Consider the following 25,939-nt stretch of genomic DNA (forward strand, 5'->3'; position numbering starts at 1 on the left):
TAGAAATTTCTGTAATGAGCTGGGCGGTGGTGGCGCACGCCTTTAATCCCAGCACTTGGGAGGCAGAGCCAGGCGTATCTCTGTGAGTTCGAGGCCAGCCTGGTCTACAGAGCGAGTTCCAGGACAGGCACCAAAACTACACAGAGAAACCCTGTCTTGAAAAAACAAAACAAAACAAAAGAAATTTCTGTAATGGCAAAAATTTGGCATTGAGGACTGGATGGATGATTTTTCTGTTTTCCTACTTAATAGGAGAGAAACTATCTTAGTTTTCATGGTTTATAGTGTTTAATTTTACAGTGTCATTTTTGGGACATATATTTTGACAGGAAATTATCTCTATATATGTGCAATATATATCATTTATGTCATATATACACATACAATGTTATATTATGTATCTATATATTATAAATGTATACTTGATTGCTCTAAGCAAGTAGAGTCGGGTTTTGGATTTTGCATCTCGTTGAATCTAAGCATTTGGCAAAAGGTCACAGTTAAACTGAATTGAGCCTTGATTCCATCTGGGAAGGGGAAAAGGAAGTAGGTTGGAGCTGGTCCTAATGGCTTCTTCCTTCATGGTAGTGTCGCGAAGGTGAGGAGTTCAAGGTGGGCTGTAGGAGAGCCGAGCCATAGTTGGCAGTACCTACCGACTTAGGTACCTCTTAGGAGTCAGGCAGAGGAAGGAGCTTTCCTTCTGGACAGGGCATTTGATGCAGACAGCTGTGTAATTGGCTCAGTGAGTGCAAATGTGCTCAGCATGTCTTACTCAAGCATAACAGACATGTGGTGAGGTAATGTACTCCTAACGAACTGCTTACAGATCACCAGGAAATTAGAATATGAGCTCATTTAGGAAGTCTCCTGTCTTCAGTTAGAAGTTTTGAAATTTGACCAAAGTTTGTTATATGTATACTTTTATGTTAAGTAAAAAAATTCAGTTTTTTTTTTCTTCACTCCATTTTAGCTCAACAGTAAAGACCAAGGTACACAGAAGACAACTAATTCATCTCTGGAAGAAATAATAGACAAGGCATATGACAAGTTTGATGTGGAAATAAAGAGTGTACAGTTGCTCTTTGCAAAAGCAGGTCAGCCACTGCTCAGCTCTTAGGGTGGTCAGATTAGCTCCAGTAGCTGTGAGGGTGTACATGCATGCATTATTAGGCTTGGCAGTGTGTGTGCATGGGTCTGTCTGCTCCTGGGTATTAGTCCCAGCCACTGTCCTGTGCACTTTTCCTGCTGATCACTTCAGTAGGAGTGGCCCAGTGCAGGATGTCACAGTTATAACAGACTATAAGTCCTAGGGTAATCTTCAGTTTGTGCATGGCCCCTGTTTGTAGCATGACTGAGCTGTCAGAACACAGAAGAAGTTACAGTTGGTTCAAACTCTTCTGTTCTAATGTTTTGAGATGTTTCCATGTTCTCCATGCTGCCTTTATTTGAAAACATGTACGGTTTTAGTTCAGTCTTTATTTTTGCATTGTTATAACTACTTTTATAGGTATCCGAGAAACATATATTTAAAGAATACTATATCTAAAAAAATACTATGGTAAACGTCGTTGATCCAAAAATCCTAAATGTGAGCTATTCCAAAATCTGAAACATTTTGAATGCTGATATGATGCCACAAGTAAAAAATCCATATGAAATTTCAGATATGGGCCGTACTTAAAGCACACATGCCCTGCAGATGCCAAATGGCCCTTGAGCTACATGTAGGATATGTCTGTAACACAGGTGGACTTTGTGATTAAACTTAGGTCCCATTCCCAGGATATCTCACTATGTATATGAACGTAGTCTCAGATCTGAAATTTAAGATATCTTCTCTGCTGTCCCGTGTTTTCACTACAGCTACTCATCCTGTAGATACACTCATAAAACTTAAAAATAGTTCATGTTCTCACAGCATTGGTGTTTTCTGTTGCTTATGTACAGTTTTTTGGTCCGTCATATTCCTTTTGTAACTAGAAAAAGTAGGTGTTGATTGAATATCTTTGAGCATGTCCTTTTGTGGAAAGTCACCTGAGGATGTAATCTCTGCATGCAGAGGCCATGCTCTACCCTGCTTAGTGAGCTCTGTTAACATTAAGATAACATATCTGCTCGGTGCCTGTCAGGAGCCTCCGAGGTTCTGAAAGGAGAGTATTTACACAGACCATCAACACTGCCTTCCCCTTTGCATGTCCTTACAAATACGTATTTGAACAATGAGCTCTTCAGTCCCTGTCGTGGATAAAGGTCTGCATGGGACTATGTTAGCCATGTGGGAAATCTGTCTTTAGAATCTTCTTTTTGGAAAAATAGTGGTTATTACACATGCAGTCTTTTTTTGATATTTATTTGTCTTCTACCAATCTGTGTTAAAATACAGATGATTTAACTTGTATGCTAAAGGAAGTAAAAATTGTTCATTAAATTTGTTAAGTATTTTCTAGCAATGTAATATTTTGCACAGAATATCTGATAATTTTTAAAAGTTATTTAATATTTAAATTTTTATTTTTAAAGAGGAAAACTGGAAAAAGTGTAGATTCCAACATCCATCAACTATGCACATATTGCAACCCATGGATATTCATGTTGAGTTGGCCAAGGCAATGGTGGAGAAGGATGTTAGAATGGCCAGGTATGTATGAGTCTTTTATATTAGAAATCAACAAGGGTGCTATATCTGTATTAGCTGCTAAAGTTTAAGGAAACAGAGATGAATATATGTGGGAGAGGAAATAACAGTGATTATTCTGTCTTACAGCACAAATACATTTTAAAGAAAGTACTTATTTGTATAGTATGTTGTGCTGGCTATTTTATAGCAACTTGACACAAGCCATGGTCATCTCAGAGGAGGGAACCTTTGTAGGCGGAAGTTTCTGTGTCTGGCCAGCAACTCCCAAAGACCCGGCAGCCGTTTCCCAAATAATTGACTCAGAGGCTTAATATTACTTATAAATGCTTGGCCAGTAGCTCAAGCTTGTTACTAACTAGCTCTTATATTTAAATTAACCCATAATTCTTATCTATGTTTAGTCACATGGCTTGTTACATTTTCTCAGTGTGGTATTCTCATCTTGCTTCCCTGGCTGCTAGCTGACAACTCGTGACTCCATCTTTCCTCTTCCCAGAATTCTCCTAGTCTTCTTCCTATACTTCCTGCCTGGCTACTGGCCAATCAGCATCTTGTTAAATCAATTAGAGTGACAAATCTCAAGAGCATAATCTTACAGCATTTCTCCTTTTTCGTCTAATTAAAAAGGAAGGTTTTAACCTTAATCTAGTAAAACTATATAAAACAAAAACAATTATTAAGTAAGAATTATAGTAACAATATCTAATTCATTTGCATTTGGCAAAATTAAAGGAAATACTTAATTATCTATCTTTGTGAGTCTAAATTTTTATATCTAATTTACTTTCTATTATAACTAAGAAAAACTAACAAAATATCACCACAAACCTTAATTGAGAGAATGTCTCCATAAGATTGGATTAAAGGTGTGTGTCTTAAGGCCAGCCAGCTTTTAAGAGTTAGGAATCTGCAGGCTTGTTCACAGCTTAGCCAGGCAGCCGGACGGTCAGCTGAACAAGCTTGTGAGCAGCCTGTGGTCAACACACTAGGAGACAGACACCAGGCAGCCACATTGTGTAAGGAAAGATAATATAACAACTGCCAGAGCAGGCTGGACACTCAGCAGCAAAACAGATGACCTCAGGGAGCTTACACTTTAACCCGAGGGGACCGGAAATAAGCGCACATGTCACATGTCACCTATCAGGTGCTGCCAAGTGTAACGGATAAACAGAGCAGGGCAAGACAAGGTGATAGAGAGCGATGGGGCAGACACTCTGGGATTAGTAGAAAGAAGTCTTAGATGCCAGGAAATAAAATACATAATGTGGTTTTTGTTTTTAATTGTAGACAATTGTGTTCAAAAGGACTTTTGTAATGCATTACTTAACTTTAAGCTATGTGTGTTAGTGTACTCTCCTAATCATAGCACCTAGGAGGCAGAGAGTCTGTGAGGTAAGGCCAGTCTGACCTGCACAGCAAGTTCCAGGCTAGCTGGGCCTACATAGTGAAACCCTGTTTTTAAAAAAGTTCATTTAAAAAGGTTTACTGCTTAAGGAAGATAGATTTAGATGGTCTGGAAAACTGGCTTATAGAGAACTTCTGTTCTCTAAGTGTGCATCTAAGTATGATGGATTCAAACATGGCTGGCCAGCCATTGACCTCACCACGTCATTTCCTGTCTATTTGCTTCCCATCCCTGAGACCTCACTCAAATTGTATTTTTAGATTTAAAGTTTCAGGAGGACTGCCTTTGATGCATGTGAGGATTTCTGACCAGAAGATAAAAGATACGCTGTGTTTGATTAATAGTATACCCTTGCCCCAGAAGTCATCCACACAGTCTCCAGAGAGACAGGTGAGTAAGTGATTGCAGTAGAAATGCCAAGGTGATTTCTAGAAAACCACAGAGTAGTGGTGATAAAGACAGGCTTTCTAACCAAAAGGATCAAAGATGCAGAAATGGAGCCTGCACAGAGACAGGGGAATCTCTGCTTTCAAGGCTAGCCTGGGCTACATAGCAAGTTACAGGCCCGCTAGGGCTACCCCGTGAGACTCTGCCTCCAAAGAAGCAAACAAACGTAAAAAACAACAGAAATGAAAGTTAAAGGTCGTTCACATGTATAAAACATGCCTTATATCGAACTAGGAATATAAGGCTTTAAAATAAGCTTGCAAATAAAATACCAACTTGAAACTGTTCTTTTTTGGTGAGTCTTAAATGTTCTGGGTCACTTTAATTGAAATGTAGCTGATGATACATATCTTCCCATCTCCCTCTGTCCCCTGTTGCTTTTTGGGATATAGAAAGACCTCATTCTGTAGTCTTTAATCCTTCTTTTCAGTGAGTATTAAAAACAACTTTTTTTGTTCTTTGTTAGGTAGCCTCGATTCCTGTTCTTTCAGGTGGGACGAAAGGTCTTCTTGGCACTTCCCTGTTGCTAGATGGAATGGAATCAGGTGAGGACCGGAAAATACTGTTTCTCTGTGACGCTAACCTCCTCAGGGTTATGTAGTGAGAGGGTTTTCAGAAAGCACAGGGTCCTGAAGGCACCATTCTAGCTGGCTGCCAACCAATGCTCACGTCTCATTGTTGGGTCAATGAAGAAGAGGTTTTGTCGTTTTCTAAGGGAGGGTGATGGAGTTGGCAGTGTTTTCCAAATATCTAAATACATTGTGTTCCTCTGTGATACTTTCCTCTAACCAGGGCTGAGTGATGTCTTATAATTTCAAATTAGAATATAGAATGTAACCTTCATAGAGACAAGATCATATCTAACAAGGTCAAGGCCTGGCCACTCTGGTTTCCACTGTGGTGGTCACATGCTGGTACATGTAGATGATGCCCAATAAATATTTTGCTGAATGGTGAGTGAATGAACTAAAGTGAAGAATGAGTCACTTCTGGAAAGATAGTAGAGTACTATTTGGTTTAAGTTTTTATCACATGCTGGTTCTAGTCACTTTGGGACTTGAAAAATTGCAAATATTTAAGTCTGAATATGAAGATTCTTGCATGAATGGACTTTGTTAGGTCTAGGCTTAGTGTCCGGGTGGGTTCTCAGTGAATACTGTCTGGGTTAATGCATGTCTCTTTGCTTTAGATTCTGATGACGAGTATTTTGATGCTGAGGATGGAGACTCGCAGACTGTCAGAACCGTGAAAGCCTCAGAACTGAAAAAAGCCCCTGAGGTTCCAAACGAGGAGCTGGTTAATCTTCTGCTCAAGTTTGAGATTAAAGAGGTCTGTGTTTTCTGTTCATGAACACATTCCTGTTGGTCTTCTGTACTGGGAGCTGACCTCAGCTTCAGGTGCATTGAAAATGTGGTGTTCTAGTTTCTTTTCTATCAGCTGTGCCTTTCTACCCAAAGGCACACACAGTTTTAGACCATGAAGATGATTTAAAAAATGGCTTAAGGGGGATCAATGTGTGTGTAATCTCTTCTGGAAAAGCCCAGGTCTCTTAATTAGGGTTTGCATTTCTGCATAAAATTTCTGTTTTTGTGTGTGGATGTATATATCACCCCGCATCCAGTCCCAGCTCTTTTAATTTTTTTTAAGATAGAGTTTTGCTGTGTATTCCTTGAACTCACTATCTCAGTATGTAGCCCAAGCTTTCTTTGAACATGTGACTTTCCTTCTACCCCCAGCACTCCCTCCTGAGTGCTGAGACTATAGGCCTGTGCTTCCACATGCAGCGAGACTTCCCCCTGAGCTAAATAGTGTTGGCCATTATAACACTGTTGTGCATGTATAACATGGAAAATGTTAGCAAACAAACTTAGAAACTCTTTTTCTTCACCTTTAAAAGTCATTTTGGTGGGGGGGGGGAGTGAGAGAAGGGTGGGGAGGGGGAACTGTGGTTGGTATGTAAAATGAAAAAAAAAAAAAAAGTCATGTAGAAAGCCAAGCAAGCATGGTGGCATAGGCCTATATACTCCTAGTTATCCAGAAGGCTGAGGCAGGAGGACTGCTGGATTCAGGCTCTGCTGGAGATATAAACTATCCTGGTCAATTTAACAAAACAGCAAACAAAACAAAAGGAAAAAAAAACAAAGAAGTGTGGGGGTGGGATTGGTTGGAGACAGCTGGGTGCGGGATGTGCGGGGCATGGTGCTTTCTAGCTTCAGTCCTGAGACCCGTTGTTTAGAGTCGCCACACAGAAAAAGAAAACCTGATGATATGTGCACAGCATATTTTGGGGGTAAAGGAGATTTCGGTGCACAGGCATATGATTCTGTTAGTTACATGTACATATTTTCTTTTTATAAATGATGGTGTTCATCTCCAGGTTGGTGGAATTGCAGTTTTTCACCCTCCCCCTTGCTTTCCTGTGTTTTAAATTTTTATAACTTACCACTTTGATAATAAAGTGCTAAATAATACAGAGGTGTTCATGGTTGACTTTGATATTCCAGAATGACAGCCTTTCCTAACTCATCATGTCAGATTTGATACATCTGAATGTTATTGGTATTTTCTTAGTCTGTTTCCTACCCTCGGCTTTTGACTTGTCTCCTTTTTTCATAATTTGACCCACAGTAACAGAAGAGCCCTTGACCTCTGTCTTCAAATGCTTCCAGGTGGTCGCTCTTCTCTTCCACTGCTGCGCCACCCCCAACCACCATCATCTCTTATCTGTCTTTTAAAAAGTGCCACACCTGTTTTAAATATTGTGGAAACGCACACTCTTACCTCTTGCTTTACTGGGACTGCAACTCTCAGAAGAATCCATACATTTGGTTTTTTCTAAGTTAAAAAATAGACATTAAGAACATAGCTTTGTGTATGTGTGCTTATGGTCTTGATATTAGAGTTCTCAGTTAATCCAGGCTTTGTGTCTGGTGGGAGGATGTGGTCAGAGTCTTCACTCCCACAGTGTTGTGTGTGTGTGGGGACTTTGTTTCTGTCATTTTATCAATGGCTTACCAACAACTTCCCACTGCCCCGTGGATTCTTTCAGGTGATTTTGGAACTCACTAAGCAACAGAAAGAAGAAGAGACAGTTCTAGTATTTAATGTCACTCAGTTAGGGACCGAAGCAACAATGAGGACATTTGACCTGACTGCAGTGTCCTATTTGAGGAAAATCAGCTTGGATTACCATGAAATTAAAGGTAATGGCCATGGAAACTGATACAGCACTCAGTAGTAAAAATAGCACCCTTGTGTGTACAGAATAGTTTTATTTATAGTGAAATATCTCATTGCATTATAGTGGGTATAATAGCTACACTGTGGTAACACAATGGCTGTGAAGCATCCATGTTACTGTCTTCAGTTCACATGTCACTAATATGCAGATGATGATTCACTCAGGTTCAGACAACTGTAAGTGATAGAACGCTGGCTAGAACACTGGAAGCCTGGCCCTGGGGTCTGACAGCCTCGAACTCTATGGTCCACCACCTCAGAGTCCAGGAAAGTCCACTGATGTTAGGGAATATCATTCCCATTCACAGACCAAGAAAGACTGAAGGACCCCAAATAACTTGTTCATGCTCTGTATCTTGTTCATGACAGGTTTTAGTATTCAGACCTGGACTTAGGGTACTGAAGCCTAGAGCAGTGGTTCTCAACTTTGCTAATGCTGTGACCCTTTAAGACAGTCCCTCATGTTGTGGTGACCCCCAATCATAACATCATTACATTGCTGTTTCATAACTGTAATTTTGCTGCTGTTATGAATTATAATGTAAACATATTTGTTTTCTAATGGTCTTTGGTGACCCCAGGTAGAGAATCGCTGTATTAGAGTGTTCACACAGCACAGAAGCACTGTGATAGAAATAAAGGGGGAAGATGCAAAGCCCACCCTCTTGTGAACTCTTATAGTTTATCATTTCAATGTATATCTTGTCAGCTCAGGTATTTGAGGCATGAGTTAGTGAATTAGTCTGCAACAATTAAAATTCTCCAACAGTTTGCCCGATACTTTAGTCAAATATTAAGACATTTTACGATTTTTAGAAAACATTTGAAACTAAAATAAACTCCAGTTGAGGAGAAAAATAATGTTTCCCATGCTACTAATTTTCTTAGGTAATGCATTATGATAGAATTTATATTGCAGACATGAGTAATGAATGTAAACAATAAACTGTCTAGTTGTTTCTTCTTTATGTCAGTTAAGACTGGAGGGGGGCTGGAGAGATGGCTCAGCAGTTGTACACACTTACTGCTCTTGCAGAGGACTTGGGTTTGATTTCCAGCATCCACATGGCAGCTCACAACTGTTTGTAACTCCAGGTCCAGGAGATCTGACCCTTCTGAATTCCTAGGGCACCAGGCACAAACATGTTGCACATAGATACATGCGTGTAAAATAGTCATATACAAAAAGTAAAATAAAGGAATCTTAAAAAACAATGTATAAAAGGGAAAGACTAGAAACCAGGGGGAGCTTTCTAGTTCTTCCAGAAGCAGGATTTGCAGACTGAAGAGTAAAATGGGGCATGATTCAATGGCTGACCAGCCAGTTCCTCTGTGTGTGTGTGTACACACAACATAGTTTTGAGCTCAAAAGAGGTGTTTGTTTAGGTTTTGAAACCAAGTAGCCCATGCTGGCCTTCGACTCACAGTGTAGCCTAGGCTGGCCTTGTACTACAAGGATCTTCCTTTCTATCTTCCAAGGGCTAGGATGACAGCTATAAACCACCACAGCCTGATAAAGAGAATTTTTTAACTGTTATCCTCTGTTAAAAAAGAAGACTTTTTGTATCCCCCCACCCCCTGCCAGGTTTAAGCAGAGGAATTATTTAAATTATTTGGGTCTAATAAATATAAATAAAATACTTTATACAATTTTAGAATCCAACAGTACATTAGAGATTGTCCCAGTCTATTTTCCTTGTTTTGTAGTTGAGAAAGTTCAATAGCTTTGGGTTAAGGCCAGAGATGAATTAGAATTCCCATTTCCACATTCTTAGACCCTTAGTCCACTCTGCTGCTCTGTAAATACACAGGCGGCCTGGAGAATATCTCGAGAAGTTTTGACTCTTTGAGCACACTATGAATAAGGGGAAGGGAATGTTTTTAAGTAAGCTAGATGTTTAAGGTAAGAATTTAAGCTGACATATTTCCACACCTGTTTGTTACTTCAGAATTGTGAAAATGTAAAGCACCACTAGACAAAGACATATAGAACACTCTAAAATTTCATAAGAGCAGCTTATCTGCAAACCGTTCCCTCTCTTTATTTAATCTAGGATCCAAAAGGAAGCCCCTTCACTTGATTAGCTCTGCAGACAAACCTGGATTAGATCTTTTAAAAGTGGAGTACATTAAGGTAAGGGCCACGGGAAGGTGACATGGCTGTCAGGACCCCACACTGTACCCCTGGGAAGAGGATGACTGTGTTTCTCTAATGGCTCTGGGTGTGTATTCGGGTTAGGTCACGGGACAGTCACTTGTTCCTGGACTTCTGCTTTCGCTGCTGAGAACAGGATATTACAAAGCTGCCAGGCTGCTAAGCCAGGAGGTGGAACCCTGGGCAAAACTTGTGGTGGTCTGACTCCTGTGAAAATAGGTGACAGTTAGTTGAGTCTACTACATTAAAAAAGGACAGTGGAACTAGACTGAGTTCAGGGGACAGCTGCTAGGACTGGAGATGGACTGAAGATCATGCCCCATGAAATTTCCTTTGTTCTTGTTGATTCCCTGACCCTCGGTTATGTCTGCATGAATGTCTGTGCTGTAAGGCACTTGGTTTGTAGTAAAAGTTGTTTCTCCCTGTTCTCTAAGTCGTTGTAAGTTAGAAGAGAAAGGACATGCAAACGAACAGTTAAATGTGATCCTGGAGCTGGAGAGATGGCTCAATGGTTGAGAGCACTGGCTGCTCTTGCAGAGGACTTGGGTTCAATTCCCAGCACCCACATGGCAGCTCACAACTGTCTGTAACTCCAGTTCCAGGGGATCTGACACCCTCACACAGAATATATACAGGCAAGACACCAGTGCACATTAAATAAATAAAATAAATCTTTAAAAAAATGTAATCCTGCCTGGTTGAAAATACAGTGACTGGTTTTCTAAGGGAGAGCATAGAGCAGAGTGGATGTGGAGAGACAGAGGGAGTAGCCAGGGCAGAAAGCTGCTCACAGAAGGGAGTCTTCTGAGTTCACATTTCCTCTTTGTTCCAAAGGACAGAGCTGAGTCCAATGAGCGGTTATGAAGACAGAGAGTTTTTAGTTTTTATTTTTTATTTTTTTTGGCTTAGGACAAAGACCTCATTAAAACTGAGTCTTCTATAAAGATTCGATTTGTGGAGAACTGATGTTTCTCTCACTGGAGATTGAACTGAACTTTGTAGAGTGGTGTATGCATCAAATGATGGGCGAGTGAGATGACCTTTACACCTTGTCCCCTCAAACTTTCTCTCTCTCTACACACACACACACACACACACACACACACACACACACACACACACACACAGAGAGAGAGAGAGAGAGAGAGAGAGAGAGAGAGAGAGAGAGAGAGAGAGAGAGAGAGAATAAAATATTGTTTATTTCGGTCTTAATTCATTCTTTGGAACTTTTATTTTTTCAGGTTGATAAGAATGGACCTAGTTTTCAAACTACTTTTGAAAAAACTGAACAAACCATTAAGGTAAGAAGTTTTATTAAGATGGTATATCCTATCTGGAAATCTCTGGAAACCCATTCTAGAAATCTCCAGGGTCCTTTGGAGAACATTATTTGATTTGAGATGTGATCAAGAACCAACTGAAATTATAAATTAGCCCCACGGGTGTTACCCTGGCCTCTCCATGTGATCCACCTTAGAAAGTAATACTCACTGTGTATCACAGTCTATGCTTTAAAGCGCCTCTGTATTATTCCCAAATAAGGAGATGCCATGGCGGAGCATTTGATTATAAAGAACTAAGGATCCTAAACAAACCAACTTGATACCATCTAGCAATACAGTGAGAGACTATGTAAAGCGTAAGTGTAGATGCTAAGTTCCTCTGCAGCTATTATGATTTGAGTAAAAAGTACAGAGGAGGAGGAAGAGTCAGAAAGTACTTATGAACTACATTAAAAAGTAAATGAGACCCCCCACTCCACCCTGCCTCACCCACCCTTTAGTGGGTAAAGTCACTTTCTGCCAAGCCTGACCACCTGAGTTCAATCTACATGGTAGAAACTGAGAATCAACCTATTCCCACAAGTTGCCTTCTGGTCTCCCCAAGCACACAGTGGTCTGCTGCCCCTCCACCACCACATGAAATAAATAAATGATAGAAAAACAAGAGAGATGAGCTGTAGGTCACATTTGGAAGAGATGACATCATCTACTGTAATATTGTGGACCTTCCTTTTTTTTTTTTTTTGGTTACTTAGTCCTTTTGTTTTTATAAGCAAATTTTTGTTTCAGTTTGCTTTCATAAAACCACAGACCTGTAGGAGCAAATTTGTGATGCTAGAGTCATGTCTTAAATGTAATGCTTTCCACTGTGAGTCAGACCTGCTGTGCTGATTTTAAATGGTAAGACCTTTACCATGTTTTAGAAGATCACTTCGTACTTGAGACCATGTTCATGTTCACGGTTCTGCTCCCTAAGCTTAAAGGTCATGGATGCCGCATTTGTAATCACATGGTGATTCTGGAACTTCATACCGAGACAGCATTTTCTGTGATCTGTGAGCCCGTTACAGATCCGGGAAGCCACATGTGTTGGCTGTGCAGATGGCCGGCAGAGACGGTTGCTGGCTCCATGACCATTTTGCCTGGGAGTGGAGTGAGTTGCTGTGATGCGCTCCCGAGTCCTGGAGTCTGAAGGTCTCATTTGCCTTCTCTATGTCCCTGCACCGGGGAGTCATGGACCTTTGTCTCTCTTCTTTCCTGTGACGGAGGCAGCCTTTGCTGAGGTCACAGATGGCAACTGGGAAAGAACTAATTGTCTCTGCAAAACACTTTCAGGTGGCCTTTTCATCTTTGAATCTGATGCTGCAAACACAAGCTCTTCTGTCTTCCCTGAACTACTTGACAAGCATCATCCCATCAGATACTGAGAACACCGGTACTGTCAAGGAGGCACAGGCTGCAACTGAGAAACAGAAGAACTCTCCCCTGCAGAAAGGTATGTGAGTCGTCAGTGTTCTCTGTGACAGACACCTGGAGAATAGCCAATGGAAGGCAAAGATTTGTTTTGCTTCCTGTTTCAGAGATGTCGGTCCACAGACACGTACGTGGCTCTGTTGGTTCTGAGCCTGTGTGCTGCCAGGCAGAACATGATGGTGAAGCACATGGTAGAGACTGTGGTGGATAGGAGGCAGACAGACAGAGGTGGTCTGAAGATAAGCTGTGCCCCACAAAGGCACACCAGCGCACTACCTCTCAATAATACCATTAGATTATGAACCCATGAATGGATTAATCCATTCGTGAAAGTTCAGAGTCATTGTATTCCACTCTCTTTCACAACAAACACAATAAACAAACAAATCCCCACAGTCAGCAGCCAGATCTTCAACTCATGTCCCTCTTTGCGGGACATTTCAGGTTCAGACTATACTATGGAAAAGATGTCTGTGTTTCTTTTTTGCAAGGGTTTTAAAACTTTAGTGCTAAGTGAGGAATGTTAGGATCAGCCAGTTCAGTTATTGGAATCCTGTTACCTCTGCTTCTCTGCTTTTCCTCAGTTGAATCATATGTGGTCATCTGGTGCATAAAGTAGGTGTAATGGATAGGTGGTGACACATACTTGTAGTTTCAGCACTTGGGAGGCTGAGGCAGGAAGACTATGATTTCTAGCCACATTGGGTGGGCTACATACAAAATCCTTGTCTCAAAATAAATAAATAAACAAATAATAAATAAAGTATCACACAGACACAGACACAGACACACACACACACACACATACACGCACACACACACACACACACACACACACACACACACACACACACACGGCAAGTATAAGTTATATGTAGGCAGAGCTTCTCTGTGTCCCAGCAGTCACTCCCAAATAACCATTCAGAGACTTACTATTAATTATAAATGCGCAGCCAATAGCTTAGGCTTGTCTCCAACCAGCTCTTACAACTTAAATTAATTCATTTCTCTTCATCTGTGTGCTTCCCTGAGGCTTGTTTACCTCATCTATGAACTTCCTATGTTGCTTCTTCTGAGTCTGGCTCATGCTTCCTCAGACTCTGCCCTTCTTCTTCCCAGCATTCTCTCTGCCCCCAAAATCCTGCCTAGTTATTGGCCAATCAGCTTTTTACTAACAATGAAAGCAATACATATTTACAGTGTACAAAGATTGTTCCACAGCAGTAAATACAATTAGTCTTTGAAGAAAGAGACTCAAAGACATGAAGATGGGGACTAACTGATTACATGTGTTGGGTATTCTGTCTGTCTGTGTGTCTATTTACCACATATGATCCGTGCTGGTGAAGTCCAGAAGAGGGCGTTGGATCTTCTGTCGCTAGAGTGATGGATGGTTGTGAGCTACCAGGTGGTTGCTGGGATTCCACGCTCTTTGAACCATTTCTTCAGCACATTAGTGATTGCATCTTGTTGGCTGAGAATCTAGAATTTGTTTCAAAAGAACTAAGTTCATGTTCTGACTATGTTACTTAAGCTGTGTGATTTTAGGCACAGTATTTTTTTGTTTTTGAATTTTATGTTCTATTTTCTTTAGACTATTTTTATATATGTATGTTTTATATAATATGTACTTTAAATTTTATATTCATACATTATATATTATGTAAAATATTTGAAGAAACTTCTGTAGAATTTAGCTTATTAAAATCCATTGTTTTTGTTTTTAGCGATGGTGTCCTCTAGAGATAGTGACATTATTGGCTTTAGGCTGTTTGCCAAATTGAATGCGTTCTGTGTCACAGTCTGTGATGAGAAGAGCAATATTGCTGAAATCAAGATACAAGGTAAAGTGTCACAGTATTTAACAGTTGTTTAACAATAATTATTTTCTTCTCTGCCCTCTGTTCCTGTTCTCTTTATTGCAATGTTAAAGAATATACAGATAGAGGCCTGTGAACCACACACGGTTGGTAGGGTATGCCTGAACTGCATGTTTTCTTCCTAGGATTAATGATGGCCAAATTCTGGCTAGTGTAGTTTTTTCTTCTGTCCTTTCCAAATTGGTAATACACCCACTTATTTAAACTTTCTTCATAAAACTGTTTAGCCTCTGTCAGGCAGGGCATCTACTGCTGTGATGAACACTAGGACCACAAGCTAAGGAGGAAAGGGTTGATTTCAGCTTACAGTTCCACATCACAGTCCATCATGGCAGGAAGACAGGGCAGGAACGGGAAGGCAGGAACTGAAGCAGAAGCCGTAGAAGGGTGCTGCTTACCAGCTTGCTCCCAATGGCTTGCTCAGTCTGCTCTCTTTTACAACCCAGGACCACTAGCCCAGGGGTGGCACCACACACCATGGTTTGGGTTCACCCACATCAGTCATTCAGGCAATGCATTGTAGACTTTCCTACAGGCCAGTCTTATGGCCACGTTTTTCTCAGTTTAGAGTCCCTCTTCCCAAGTGTCTCTAGCTTGTGTCAAGTTGACATGAAACTAGCCAGCACATTCCCCATGTAAATGGCTTAGTATCTATAAGGTATAAAATTTACTTTATGTTTACTTATCCTGAATTGATTTCTGTGCAGTAGATTTTTTGCCTCCTGGGAGACTGGACATTTATCTAATTATACTTTGTTTTATTGCTTTTGGTTTTTAACAGTCTTTATTGCACACCCAAGATAATAGGAGTCTTTTCAGTGTAGAAGGAGAAATGGTACACTTAGTGTGTTTTTCTAGTTCTTTGATTCTTTGAGAATTTCATACATACATACACTGGAAGATGAGCACAGCTACTTCCATTGCCCCACTGTGGCTCCTCTCAGCTCCTCCCACTGAGTCCCCTCCCTTCTTCATATCCCCTTATTACACTTAGTAACCTACTAAATCCCGTTAGTGCTGCCCAAATATGCATGGATGTGGGGCCACACGGGGGAGCATGGCCAACCTCCCAGGGGCCACATCCCCAAAGAACAATGATCCTTTCTCACCAAACTACTATCAACTGTTCCTTAGTAAGGGATGGAGCTCATGCAAGGAGATTTTAACCAATATATAAGTTTGGTGTTTAGAAAACTAAGAATATTTAACATGAAATTTACTAATTATGAGTTCATACATTCTATATGTCCCCAAATCATATAATGTAATAAAAATAATTATTATATCTATAGAAATTATAATAATTACTTTTTCTTTTTCAGGCCTTGATTCTTCCTTTTCTCTTCAGTCAAAAAAGCAATCACTTTTTGCCAGGCTGGAAAACATTATTGTCACAGATGTTGACCCCAAAACAGTTCATAAGAAAGTATGTAACACTGAACAGATAGTTGCTATTATTGCATAGGGATTTTATTTTAAAAATTAAATTTTTTTTCTATAAAGGTTATAATTACAGGCCTTTTCTCCCTGGGGCTTTATTTTGTAATTGCTTTTCTGGGCAGAGTACATTCACATTTCTTGTTTTTCAGGCTGTATCTATAGTTGGAAATGAAGTTTTTCGTTTTAACCTGGATTTGTATCCAGATGCTACTGAAGGGGATTCCTACACTGACATGTCCACCGTGGATGGTGTGGTGGCATTGCACGTCGGCTGTATTCAGATCGTCTACCTTCATAAGTTCCTTATGTCATTGCTGGTAAAGTCACTGTTTATATGTTCACATTTCACGGTAGAAGCCGTTAAGTGTCACGATTACATTTGTTGTGAACATTGGGTTTTGGGTGGTGGATATTTTGATTATGCCTGGTGTGAATGTGTGAAAGTAGCCGTGGAAAGCCCTCTTTAACACTTGACGTCTAAGTCATTGAATGATTTTTATCTGTGATTGAAGTTAGTTTTCTAGAACACACAGAAGCCAACAACTATCCGAGTGTCAGAGCATTGAGGATGAGTTTATCTCCACACCCTGCTCAGTGAGAGATCACTAATCAGAGCTGGGCAGCTCATGACTGAGGAGGGATTTCTGATTCCTTCCTTTCATGAGAAAAACAGGGCTCGACTTGGAGGAGTCCGGTGGAGGAAATTGAATATGAGCTAGCAGGAGGTCGGCTTACTTACAGATGGCCCTGTTTCTGAATTTCTCCCTTTACATTTTGTCCACAGAGCTTCCTGAACAATTTCCAGGTGGCCAAAGAGGCGCTGAGCGCCGCCACTGCCCAGGCTGCAGAAAAGGCTGCCACAAGCGTGAAAGATCTCGCCCAGAGGAGTTTTCGTGTTTCCATCAATATTGATTTGAAAGCTCCAGTCATTGTCATTCCACAGTCCTCCATCTCCACCAATGCTGTCGTGGTAGACCTTGGGTTAATTAGAGTTCACAATCAGTTTAGTCTGGTGTCTGGTGAGGATGCTGTAAATCCCCCAGTGATCGACAAGATGGAAGTGCAGCTTACGAAGCTGAAACTCTCTAGGTATGCATGTTCAGTAGCTATGGTCTGAAGGGTCGTGTCTCGTGATATTTGTATACCCTGCTTCTGTTACAAAGAACCATTTTCTGATCAGCTGGAGTGTATATGTGTATATACAACCTCCATGTAGAGCCACCAATTTGTTTACATTTTCTCTAATTCCTATATATTGTAGTTCAAAACAGTGGTTGTTAACTGTTTGAGAATAGACATCTATACAGGTGTAATGGTGCATACCTTTAATTAAAGCATTTGGGAGGCAGAAGCAGGTGGATCTCTGTGAGTTCAAGGCTTGCCTGGTCTGTGTATCAAGTTCCAGGACAGCCAGAGCTACACAGTGAGACACTATCTTAAAAGTAAAAGATTGAGCGAGAGAGAATAGAATAATAGAACACAAATCTTAATCCTTTGTCTCTAATGCCTTAGCCCATGTCTCTCAAATGCATGGGCATTTATTCTTATATTACCCATGATATAAATGGTAGTTTCTAGAAATTAATATTGGCATGCTATGTAATGTGAGTCAATATTGAGATTGTGTCAGTTTTTGCAGTGATGTCCACTGTTGTAACCCCCCTCTCCCTGCTCCCACCCAGAATCACACATGGCATTCATTTGTGCCCTCCCCTATTGAGGTGATTTCTATACTAGCAGACCTTTACTTCTATATGAGGTTGGTTGGTTTGAAGAGCACTGTCTGGCTCTCCTTAGGAATGGTTACCCGTGGTTTCCTGAGCTTACACATCGTGGTAGAATCACTGTGAGTCATACCATGTCCTCAGTGCCCATGCTGTGTGGCATGTGAAGACACAAGAAGATTTAAAAACGATTTTCATCATATCCAAGGCAATTTAATTATAAAAAAGTATAAAAAGACAACTGTAGGCTAAGTCAAGCAGCTAACCCCTGGTGGGAGCTTTCTGAAACGCTTTAGTGACAGCTCCACCTTCTGACTTTCTGATTTCACTTTGCTGCTGCTTCCTCACTGTTGTTTCCTTTGGTCTCATTACTGACAAATACCCTGCTGCTCTCTGCTTAACCACAAGCATGCGTGCTAAGGAAGGCACGCTCTGTGATTGTGTCATTGTGAGAGCATCACAGTGTGATTGTAATCAAGCCTAGAGTCCTTCCAGGTGTACCAGTCACAGCACAGTAGATGTGACCTGGATGAGTCTGCTGCAAGTGTAAGATGCCATTTTTTAAGTGGTGATTATTCTTCTAAGTGGAATGAGTGGATTCTAAAATTGTAGAAAATGAGTGAGGGAACCACTGATGGGGTCATTTATAATCTTGTGGAATATTATGTACTGTACATAATTGCCCAAATGTTATATGTATGAGGGGTAGAATTGTTTGTATATTATGTGGATGATGGGTAGTCTGGTAGGTCATCTACTCCAATTTCTCCACTAACACAGAAGTAAATGCATTGCAGTTGACTTTGGGAAAGGTGCATGGTCCCCAAGCAATAGGACCTTTCTGCTCCATTGTCATAGCAGAGCACTCAGGTAGATGTGGCCCATCATTGACTAAAGGATTGTAATGTGACACAAACTATATTGTCCCTAGACTAAAACTAATATATTTGATTATTTCTTGTGTGTCTGCAGCATTGTGAATTAAAAACCCAAACCAAACCTTTAGCTAAGTTTTTCTCCTCTCTACAGTTTTAAGAAAAAGAAATGTTTTCTTAGCTGGGCATGGTGATACATACCTTTAAATCCAGCACTCAGGAGGCAGAGGCAGGCAGATCTCTGAGTCCGAGGCCAGCCTGGTCTACAGAGCGAGTTCCGGGACAGCCAGGGCTACACAGAAAAAAGCTGTCTTGGGAAAAAAGTTTTCCTAATGGCTCAAGGTTTCTCACATATTTTAATCTGTGTCTATTAGTGGATTATAGGCTGAAACCCCTCAAGCTGCAGTGTTATGAATTAGTGTCTAGAGCAGCAGTTAATGCTTGGCACTCTAACTGATGCTATGGTTCATTGTCTTCTGTGATGGCCTGTGATGGTGCATTCTCTCTTTTCCTAGGACAACAATTCAGCCAGGCATCTACAATCCTGATATTCAGCTGTTGCACCCAATTAACTTGGAGTTTTCTGTAAATCGGAATCTGGCTGCAAATTGGTACCATAAGATGCCTGTTGTAGAAATTAAAGGGTGTCTTGATTCAATGAATGTAAGTACATGAATGAAAACAATTTCAACCCTGAAAGCTTTCTCATATGCACCCAAGGGAAATGCAGGTTTTACTGAGTGGTGAAACTTTGTCCAACAAGGACATTAATCTCTCCAGTAGAATTTAATCTTAGTTAAGTATTAGTGACTTTTGAATCTGCTACACACCCATTGTAAAAATCTGTGCACAAATTATTGTTATATTCTCTTTTCATAATGTGTATTATTTACACACTTGTTTTTAAGGAGGTCAAAGTATGCTTAAGGTAAACTATAGTACTCTTTAAGGATGAGTTTCCAGAACTTGCTATTTTAAAAATGGATTAGATTTCTTTAAGTACAATTAACTTTAAGTAAAAAGCAGTCAATAGAGTTAATATTGATTTGCAGATTTTATGATTTATGTGTTTTATCATTTTATTTAAAATTGCAGAAGTTAAAGTGAAGCAAGTGGTAAAATCCATGGGTGGCGATTTTTCCACTTCTCAGTTACTGTTGGGATTGGTGCTGAGAATTTGCTTGCTATGTTGTAGTTATCTCATTTTAAAATGAATGTTTTGTTCGTCACCTATTTCACAGGTTAGTCTCAATCAAGAGGATCTTAATCTTCTGTTTAGAATACTGGCAGAAAATCTTGGTGAGGCCACTGGAGACTTGGATAAAGGGAAACCTAGAGTACAAGAGATAGGTAAGAGACTGACAGCGCGCACACACACACACACACACACACTCACACACACACACACACACACACACACACACACACACATCTTTTTACAATTCATTAGTCACTGAATGTTGTTTTCAAATCTAAATGGTTTCTTTTTTTTAACCATAGTAGGGATTGAACCAGGGTCTTACATATGCTGAGGCACATGCTGTACTATCGAGTTATATCTCCAGCCTGAAACACAATAAATATATAGGGAAAAAAATACTTATTTACAGATTGCGATTTGTTTTACCAAGAAAAATAACAAGATGCTGTTGAATGAAAGTGACTGGAGGTTATTCTCTCTTTTTAGTTAAGCAGACAGTTGCCAATTAACATGTTTTCCACACTGCTTGAGCTCAGAGAAGGTCATTAGGAAGGGTGGCCATTAACCAGTGTGGATTTCTGTAAAACATACTAATTTGTGTATTAAAAAAAAAATTTAGAACTCTAGGCCCTGGCATCATATTCTACCTGATATTTAAATAATACAGTGGTAAAGTATACAAATTTAAATTATTAATAAATTATCACCCTCCAAAGATAGTAAATATAGTATATTAAAATAAAAATAACAATAACAGTTTAAATTATTAATTATGGCCATTTTTACTTAAATTAAAAAAGTTATAATATTTTAAAGCTGTTATATATATGTATGAAAACACACACATATATATACACACACAATGAATTTATGAATTTATTATGCACATAAGATGTATCTTTATTTTTTTTCAAACAAGCGTTGGTGTGTGTGTGTGTGTGTGTGCCCACTGCGCTTTGCTGATGTGTTCCAAAATTAACAGTTGTAATTCTATATATTTCTTACTTGTGTATATGCTGTGTCTTGACTTCTGTCTTTTTTTTTTTTTTGTGTGTGTGTGTGTGTGTGCGTGTATGTGTGTGTGTGTGTGTGTGTGTGTGTGCGTGGTTTTTCAAGACAGGGTTTTTCTATGTAACAGTCCTGGCTGTTCTGGAACTCCATCTGTAGACTAGGCTGGCCTTAAACTCAGCGATCCAATCCACCTGCCTCTGCCTGCTGAGTGCTGGGGTTAAAGGTGTGCACCCCCACCACCTGGTTCCCTCTGTCATCTTTTAAAATATAGCTTCCTTGCACTAGGTTCTGTTGAAGAATCATAATTTTTTGGATATTTCAGGTTGACTTTTTCACTGTTAGCCATGCTGGCCTGAAATGTCCTCACATATCTACTCTTCCTGTGTTTCTGTAGGGCCACACTAGTGAAAGGGTATGCAATCTTTATTAATATCATTTAAATCTAACTACTATTATAGGTTTTAATAAATTGATTTAACTTAAAATTTAAAACTTTGTTCGAGAGTTCCATACAAGAATTTAATGTGTTTTGATCCATTTAAACTTTGATGGCTTTAAAGGAACTTGTACTTAGCACAACTGTTGTTTTTCTGTAGCTTTCTAACAGTTTCATCAAATTTTTTTTGAAACTTTGCCCGTTGACTGAGTGAGAACTATTTCATTGCCCTTTTTGATTGTATATAAATCTAAGCATCGGCCTCCAACTGTTTACCTCATGTAATCGCCTTGAGCAAGATGCAGCACGCTCCTCAGCACGCCTTCCTGGGTCCCCTCCCTGTTAGGACAGACCCTGCCTGCCTCATAATCCACTCTGAGGTCACTGCTACTCTGACTTGTGACCCTATCGATGGCTTGATTTTACTTTTTCATTATTTTATAGAAATGGAGCCATGAAAAGTCCGCTCTTTGATATTTGATTTCTTGTTTATGATTCATGAGATTCATTCAGCTGGCTTCTGTAGTGGTCTTTGCTATGGGGAATCCCTGTCTCTGCCTTGTAAGACTGGAATTACAGGTGAGCCGTCTCACCTCTTGGTGTTCCTTACTTGGTTTTCTAGAGATCCTCTTGCTTTCCCGGCAAGTGTTCTAGCCGCTGAGTCCTTCCTGCAGCCCCTTACTGTGGGTGTCTTCTCTGGTGACCCTCCAAACCTGTAAAAACAGTAACTTTTATTTGAGGTGATTCTGGACTAAGATGATAGATGAACCTTTTCTCTCTGTGTTGCCTTCCCGAAGGTCTTAATGTGTAGTGTAGCATGGGTTTCCATGTGGGTTTCTAGTGTAGGTTACAGTGCAGGGCTGTGGTGTGGTGGTCAAGATGATGTGAATTATAATAATGTAGTTATGTAGTAGACAGTGAAGGCTGTCAAGTCAGACTGATGAACTTGGACTCCAGCGTTCCCATATGACACTAGGCAAGGTGCCAAATTTGTCTAAAAAATTAACATGTTCATCTGTGGGATGAGGACAATGAAGTTCTCTCCCTAGAGGGGTGTTTTAAGACTTCAGCAGGACAGTCTATGCATAGCTTCTTGCTCAGTGTCTAGAACCATGTGTGAGGGTGCACATATAACATATAATTATTCTTGTGTGTTATAGGTTAGGAAACAGTTGTGTTGCCCTTCATGGTATGTGTTTCAGAACAGCATCATAGCCATGGAGCTTTTCTTTTCCTCCCTAGGCTGGCATGCCTGGCCCTTCCTTTCTTAGCCTTATCTCTAGTTACCCGCCTCATGCCTTAGCCATACTACAGTCCAGTTTGCACACCCTGTCATGTGCCATCTCCCTGACTTCTCTCTGCATTTTATGTACAGCCGATTGGCATTTGCCTGTTTCCTGTGAATAGGTACGGCTCCATTCTTCTGGTTGACTTTCAGCCCGTGTGTCTCTTTACTAAACCATGAGCTTGCTGAGGCTGAGAACTGTTACGGATTTGTGGATCTTCAGAGTACTCATGCATGTTTACAGCAAGTGTTTGTGAAAGAAAGGCCTGAATAGAAGCACGGATTTCTGTTTACCATCTTTAGGTGGAACGAAAGCATGCCGAGAGGTCTCCTTGCCACAGGGCGTACACACCACGCAGGATGCGTCACCAGCCAGAGTGGAAGAGACCAGATCCATAGACATCATTAATGTACTGTTAAACTTTGAAATTAAGGAGGTGTGTAATTTTCATCCCCTTTTACGAAGTGCAGTGAACAGGTTATGGATATTTCTATTGTTTCTGTTAAGCTAAATTTGTAGATAATTGATATGTGTGAGAAAAATCTTAGACTGTTAATGTGATAGTATGTGCTTTAAACTTTGAGGACTTACTAAGGACCAGTTACATTTTAGGGATCCAGTGTTTTTTAGAGAAAGTGGAAGGATTTCCTGTAACTTGCTTTTTAGTCATTATAGGATGTTGGAATGTTTTCATGTAAGAAAGACAAGCGAGGGAAATAGAAAAATCTTTTGCAAATAGATGTTAGGAACTCTCTGTAGGATAAAGCACAGATTGTGTGCATTTAAAAAAGCTATATTACTTCAGTATGATTTTCTTCCTTATCTGTTCTGCCATTGTCCCTTGTATGTACCAGGGCTAAGGACACAGAAAATATCTAGATTCGAAATACAGTTTTGTATTTCCATTAAAAATATGCTCAGGGTCGGCTACTGTGAGAGCCTGTGGTGTAGATGGTAGTACTGGGCATCTGAGCAGGCTGAGAGGCCTGGGGAAGGTTTCTGGGAGGAAGTGACATTTGAGTGGAGTTTGGAAAGACAAGTAATAGTTTGAGAAAATGGAGTGGAGAAAGGGCCTGGGGCTAGGTAGAAAGGGTGGGCATGGAGAGAAAGGGTGGGCATGGAGAGAAAGGGAGGGCATGGAGAGAAGGGGTGGGCATGGAGAGAAGGGGTGGGCATAGAGAGAAGGGGTGGGCATAGATAGAAGGGGTGGGCATGGAGAGAAAGGGAGGGCATGGAGAGAAGGGGTGGGCATAGAGAGAAGGGGTGGGCATAGAGAGAAAGGGTGGGCATAGATAGAAGGGGTGGGCATAGATAGAAGGGGTGGGCATGGAGAGAAGGGGTGGGCATGGAGAGAAGGGGTGGGCATAGAGAGAAGGGATGGGCATGGAGAGAAGGGGTGGGCATAGATAGAAGGGATGGGCATAGATAGAAGGGGTGGGCATAGAGAGAAAGGGTGGGCATAGAGAGAAGGGGTGGGCATGGAATATGTAAGCTTTATTCCTAGCATTTTTTATATACACTAAGATAACCTGTGGATCTGGTTGGACTGGAGGGAAGGGATTTGTTTGCCAGGTGGGGTATTTGGCATTGTACTGTGGCTATATACGGGAAGACTGCCACCTAGTGGGTAGAGACAGGAGTGCTGTGAATGACCTATTATGCTCAGGATAGCACTCCACTCAGTAGCCCAAGGTTAAGAAGCCTTCCTTGAGGATTTGTGTGAAAATTAGCTGCTGCTTTCAACAGAATTTCAGACAGGAGCTGTTGATCAGTTAGGGTTTCTAGGATTGACCACTGCCTGCCTCCCTTCCTGCCACTCTCTCATCCCTTCCCACCTTTTTTTTTGGTACTTCACCTTTGAAAATCTCTAGAAAATAGTGGTGATGTCTCAAAAATCTGAAATATATGTAAGGTAATTAACGATAGGTGATTCTCAGCCTCAGAATATCTTTACCTTGTGTGAGTTTCTCCATGTGACTACGTGTAGTTTCTCAGTCCCTATGGTCACTGTGTACTAGTGAAGCAGTTTGTGGTAATCCATCCTCGTTCTTTCAGGTTGTGGTGACGTTGATGAAGAAGGCGGAAAAGAAAGGCGCGCCCTTACATGAACTGAAGATCCTGCATCTTGGGCTGGAAGCGAAAGTAAAAGCCCACGACATGACTGCTGAGGCTTACCTGAGAGAAATTAGCATGCGGTGCTTTGATTTTCCTGGTAGGTGCGCAGGCCCGCCTGTGGAAAGGCAGTGCAGGCCTCATAACCAGATAAACACAGTGCTACATCCCGCACTCTGCCTGCTGTGTGTGTTCCTTACATGGCCAGTGTGGTGGTGATGGTGGAATAAAGCACGAAGACCCCTTCTGAGAAGTGCATTTACTAGGAAGCCTAACTTGACGTTGATTTACTTGCACATTACATGAACGTTAAGGACTCTTTTGAATGACATTGGTAGGTGCTCATAAAAAGTAAACATTAAACAAAATGTAAATATATAGAGGGAGACACTTAGCCTCAGCTGCCAGTCTCACTTCCTCCCAGGTGACTGTGAAGTCGTGTTTAGTGGGCATCCTGGATTTTTTAAGTTCACTTTTGAAATTTGCAGCTCTCTGAATTTTATAGTTCCTGTTTGTTTAAACTTGCTAAGGACTCTGTGGATCATCTTTGAGAAGATAAACTTGGGTTGAGAATAATCCCTTCTTGTGTTTTATGGCTGCTGTGTCTCATGTTAGGGTTTGTTCATGCGAGGGTCATACCTGTAGGGCTAGTGTATGAGCTGTTACTGCCTAGTGCTGATCTGTTGTTAAGTTTTCAGTCTTTCACTTTTTCTTTCCAGGTTTTCAAAGCTAGACTTGTTGAGATACGATTTATAGACAGTGTAATACACTTGCCTGTTTTGTGTACAGTTCTCTCGTTAGCATTTCTCTGTGTAACTGGCTGGTTCTCTTTTACAAGATGCTTGAAGTACTGAAGGGATGACATGGGTCGGATTTTCCTTTTCCTTCCAGATTCTAAAGGCAAGCCTCTGTACATTGTCAACTCCTCTAATGTGTCTGATGGAACCCTCCTGAAAATGCTGTTCACTAAGGTACCACCTGTTCTGGTTTCATTCTGTGGCTGTGATAAATACTCTGACAGAAAGGCAGTTTAGTGGAGAAAAGATTTATTTTACCTTATAATCCCAGGCTACAGTCTATCATTGTAGGTGAATCAGGAGAGGAACTTGAAACGCCCAGTGGCATCACATATCCACAGTCAGGAGCAGAGAGAAATGAACACATACATATTGCCTGCTCATTTGTGCTCAGCTCATTTCTCCACTATTATTATTATTCCCTTGCCTAGGGAATGGTGCTGTCCATATCAGTTCACTGAAGACAATCCTATATGGACATGCCCACAGACCAGCTTAATGTAGACAACCCTCTTTGAGACTTGCTTTCCAGA

The 25,939-nt window shown here is 40.7% G+C and overlaps 1 protein-coding gene across 3 annotated transcripts in view; it reads left to right on the forward strand.

Annotated features, from left to right (window-relative positions):
* Positions 1-25,939, forward strand: part of Vps13c (vacuolar protein sorting 13 homolog C) — a 153,880-nt gene that overhangs the window by 57,796 nt on the left and 70,145 nt on the right. For all 3 annotated transcript variants that reach the window (XM_006979296.4, XM_076576580.1, XM_006979294.4), the window contains 18 exons: positions 971-1,094; positions 2,521-2,638; positions 4,307-4,436; positions 4,960-5,038; positions 5,683-5,822; positions 7,543-7,696; positions 9,788-9,867; positions 11,130-11,189; positions 12,507-12,666; positions 14,372-14,488; positions 15,847-15,950; positions 16,114-16,281; positions 16,749-17,053; positions 19,079-19,226; positions 19,805-19,913; positions 22,800-22,933; positions 24,553-24,709; positions 25,501-25,580. In XM_006979296.4, coding sequence (XP_006979358.1) covers positions 971-1,094; positions 2,521-2,638; positions 4,307-4,436; positions 4,960-5,038; positions 5,683-5,822; positions 7,543-7,696; positions 9,788-9,867; positions 11,130-11,189; positions 12,507-12,666; positions 14,372-14,488; positions 15,847-15,950; positions 16,114-16,281; positions 16,749-17,053; positions 19,079-19,226; positions 19,805-19,913; positions 22,800-22,933; positions 24,553-24,709; positions 25,501-25,580 — 2,367 coding nt within the window. The remainder of the gene's footprint in view (positions 1-970; positions 1,095-2,520; positions 2,639-4,306; positions 4,437-4,959; positions 5,039-5,682; positions 5,823-7,542; positions 7,697-9,787; positions 9,868-11,129; positions 11,190-12,506; positions 12,667-14,371; positions 14,489-15,846; positions 15,951-16,113; positions 16,282-16,748; positions 17,054-19,078; positions 19,227-19,804; positions 19,914-22,799; positions 22,934-24,552; positions 24,710-25,500; positions 25,581-25,939) is intronic.

Source organism: Peromyscus maniculatus, chromosome 7 (genome assembly GCF_049852395.1).
Source record: "Peromyscus maniculatus bairdii isolate BWxNUB_F1_BW_parent chromosome 7, HU_Pman_BW_mat_3.1, whole genome shotgun sequence".
In the NCBI taxonomy this organism is placed as follows: domain Eukaryota; kingdom Metazoa; phylum Chordata; class Mammalia; order Rodentia; family Cricetidae; genus Peromyscus; species Peromyscus maniculatus.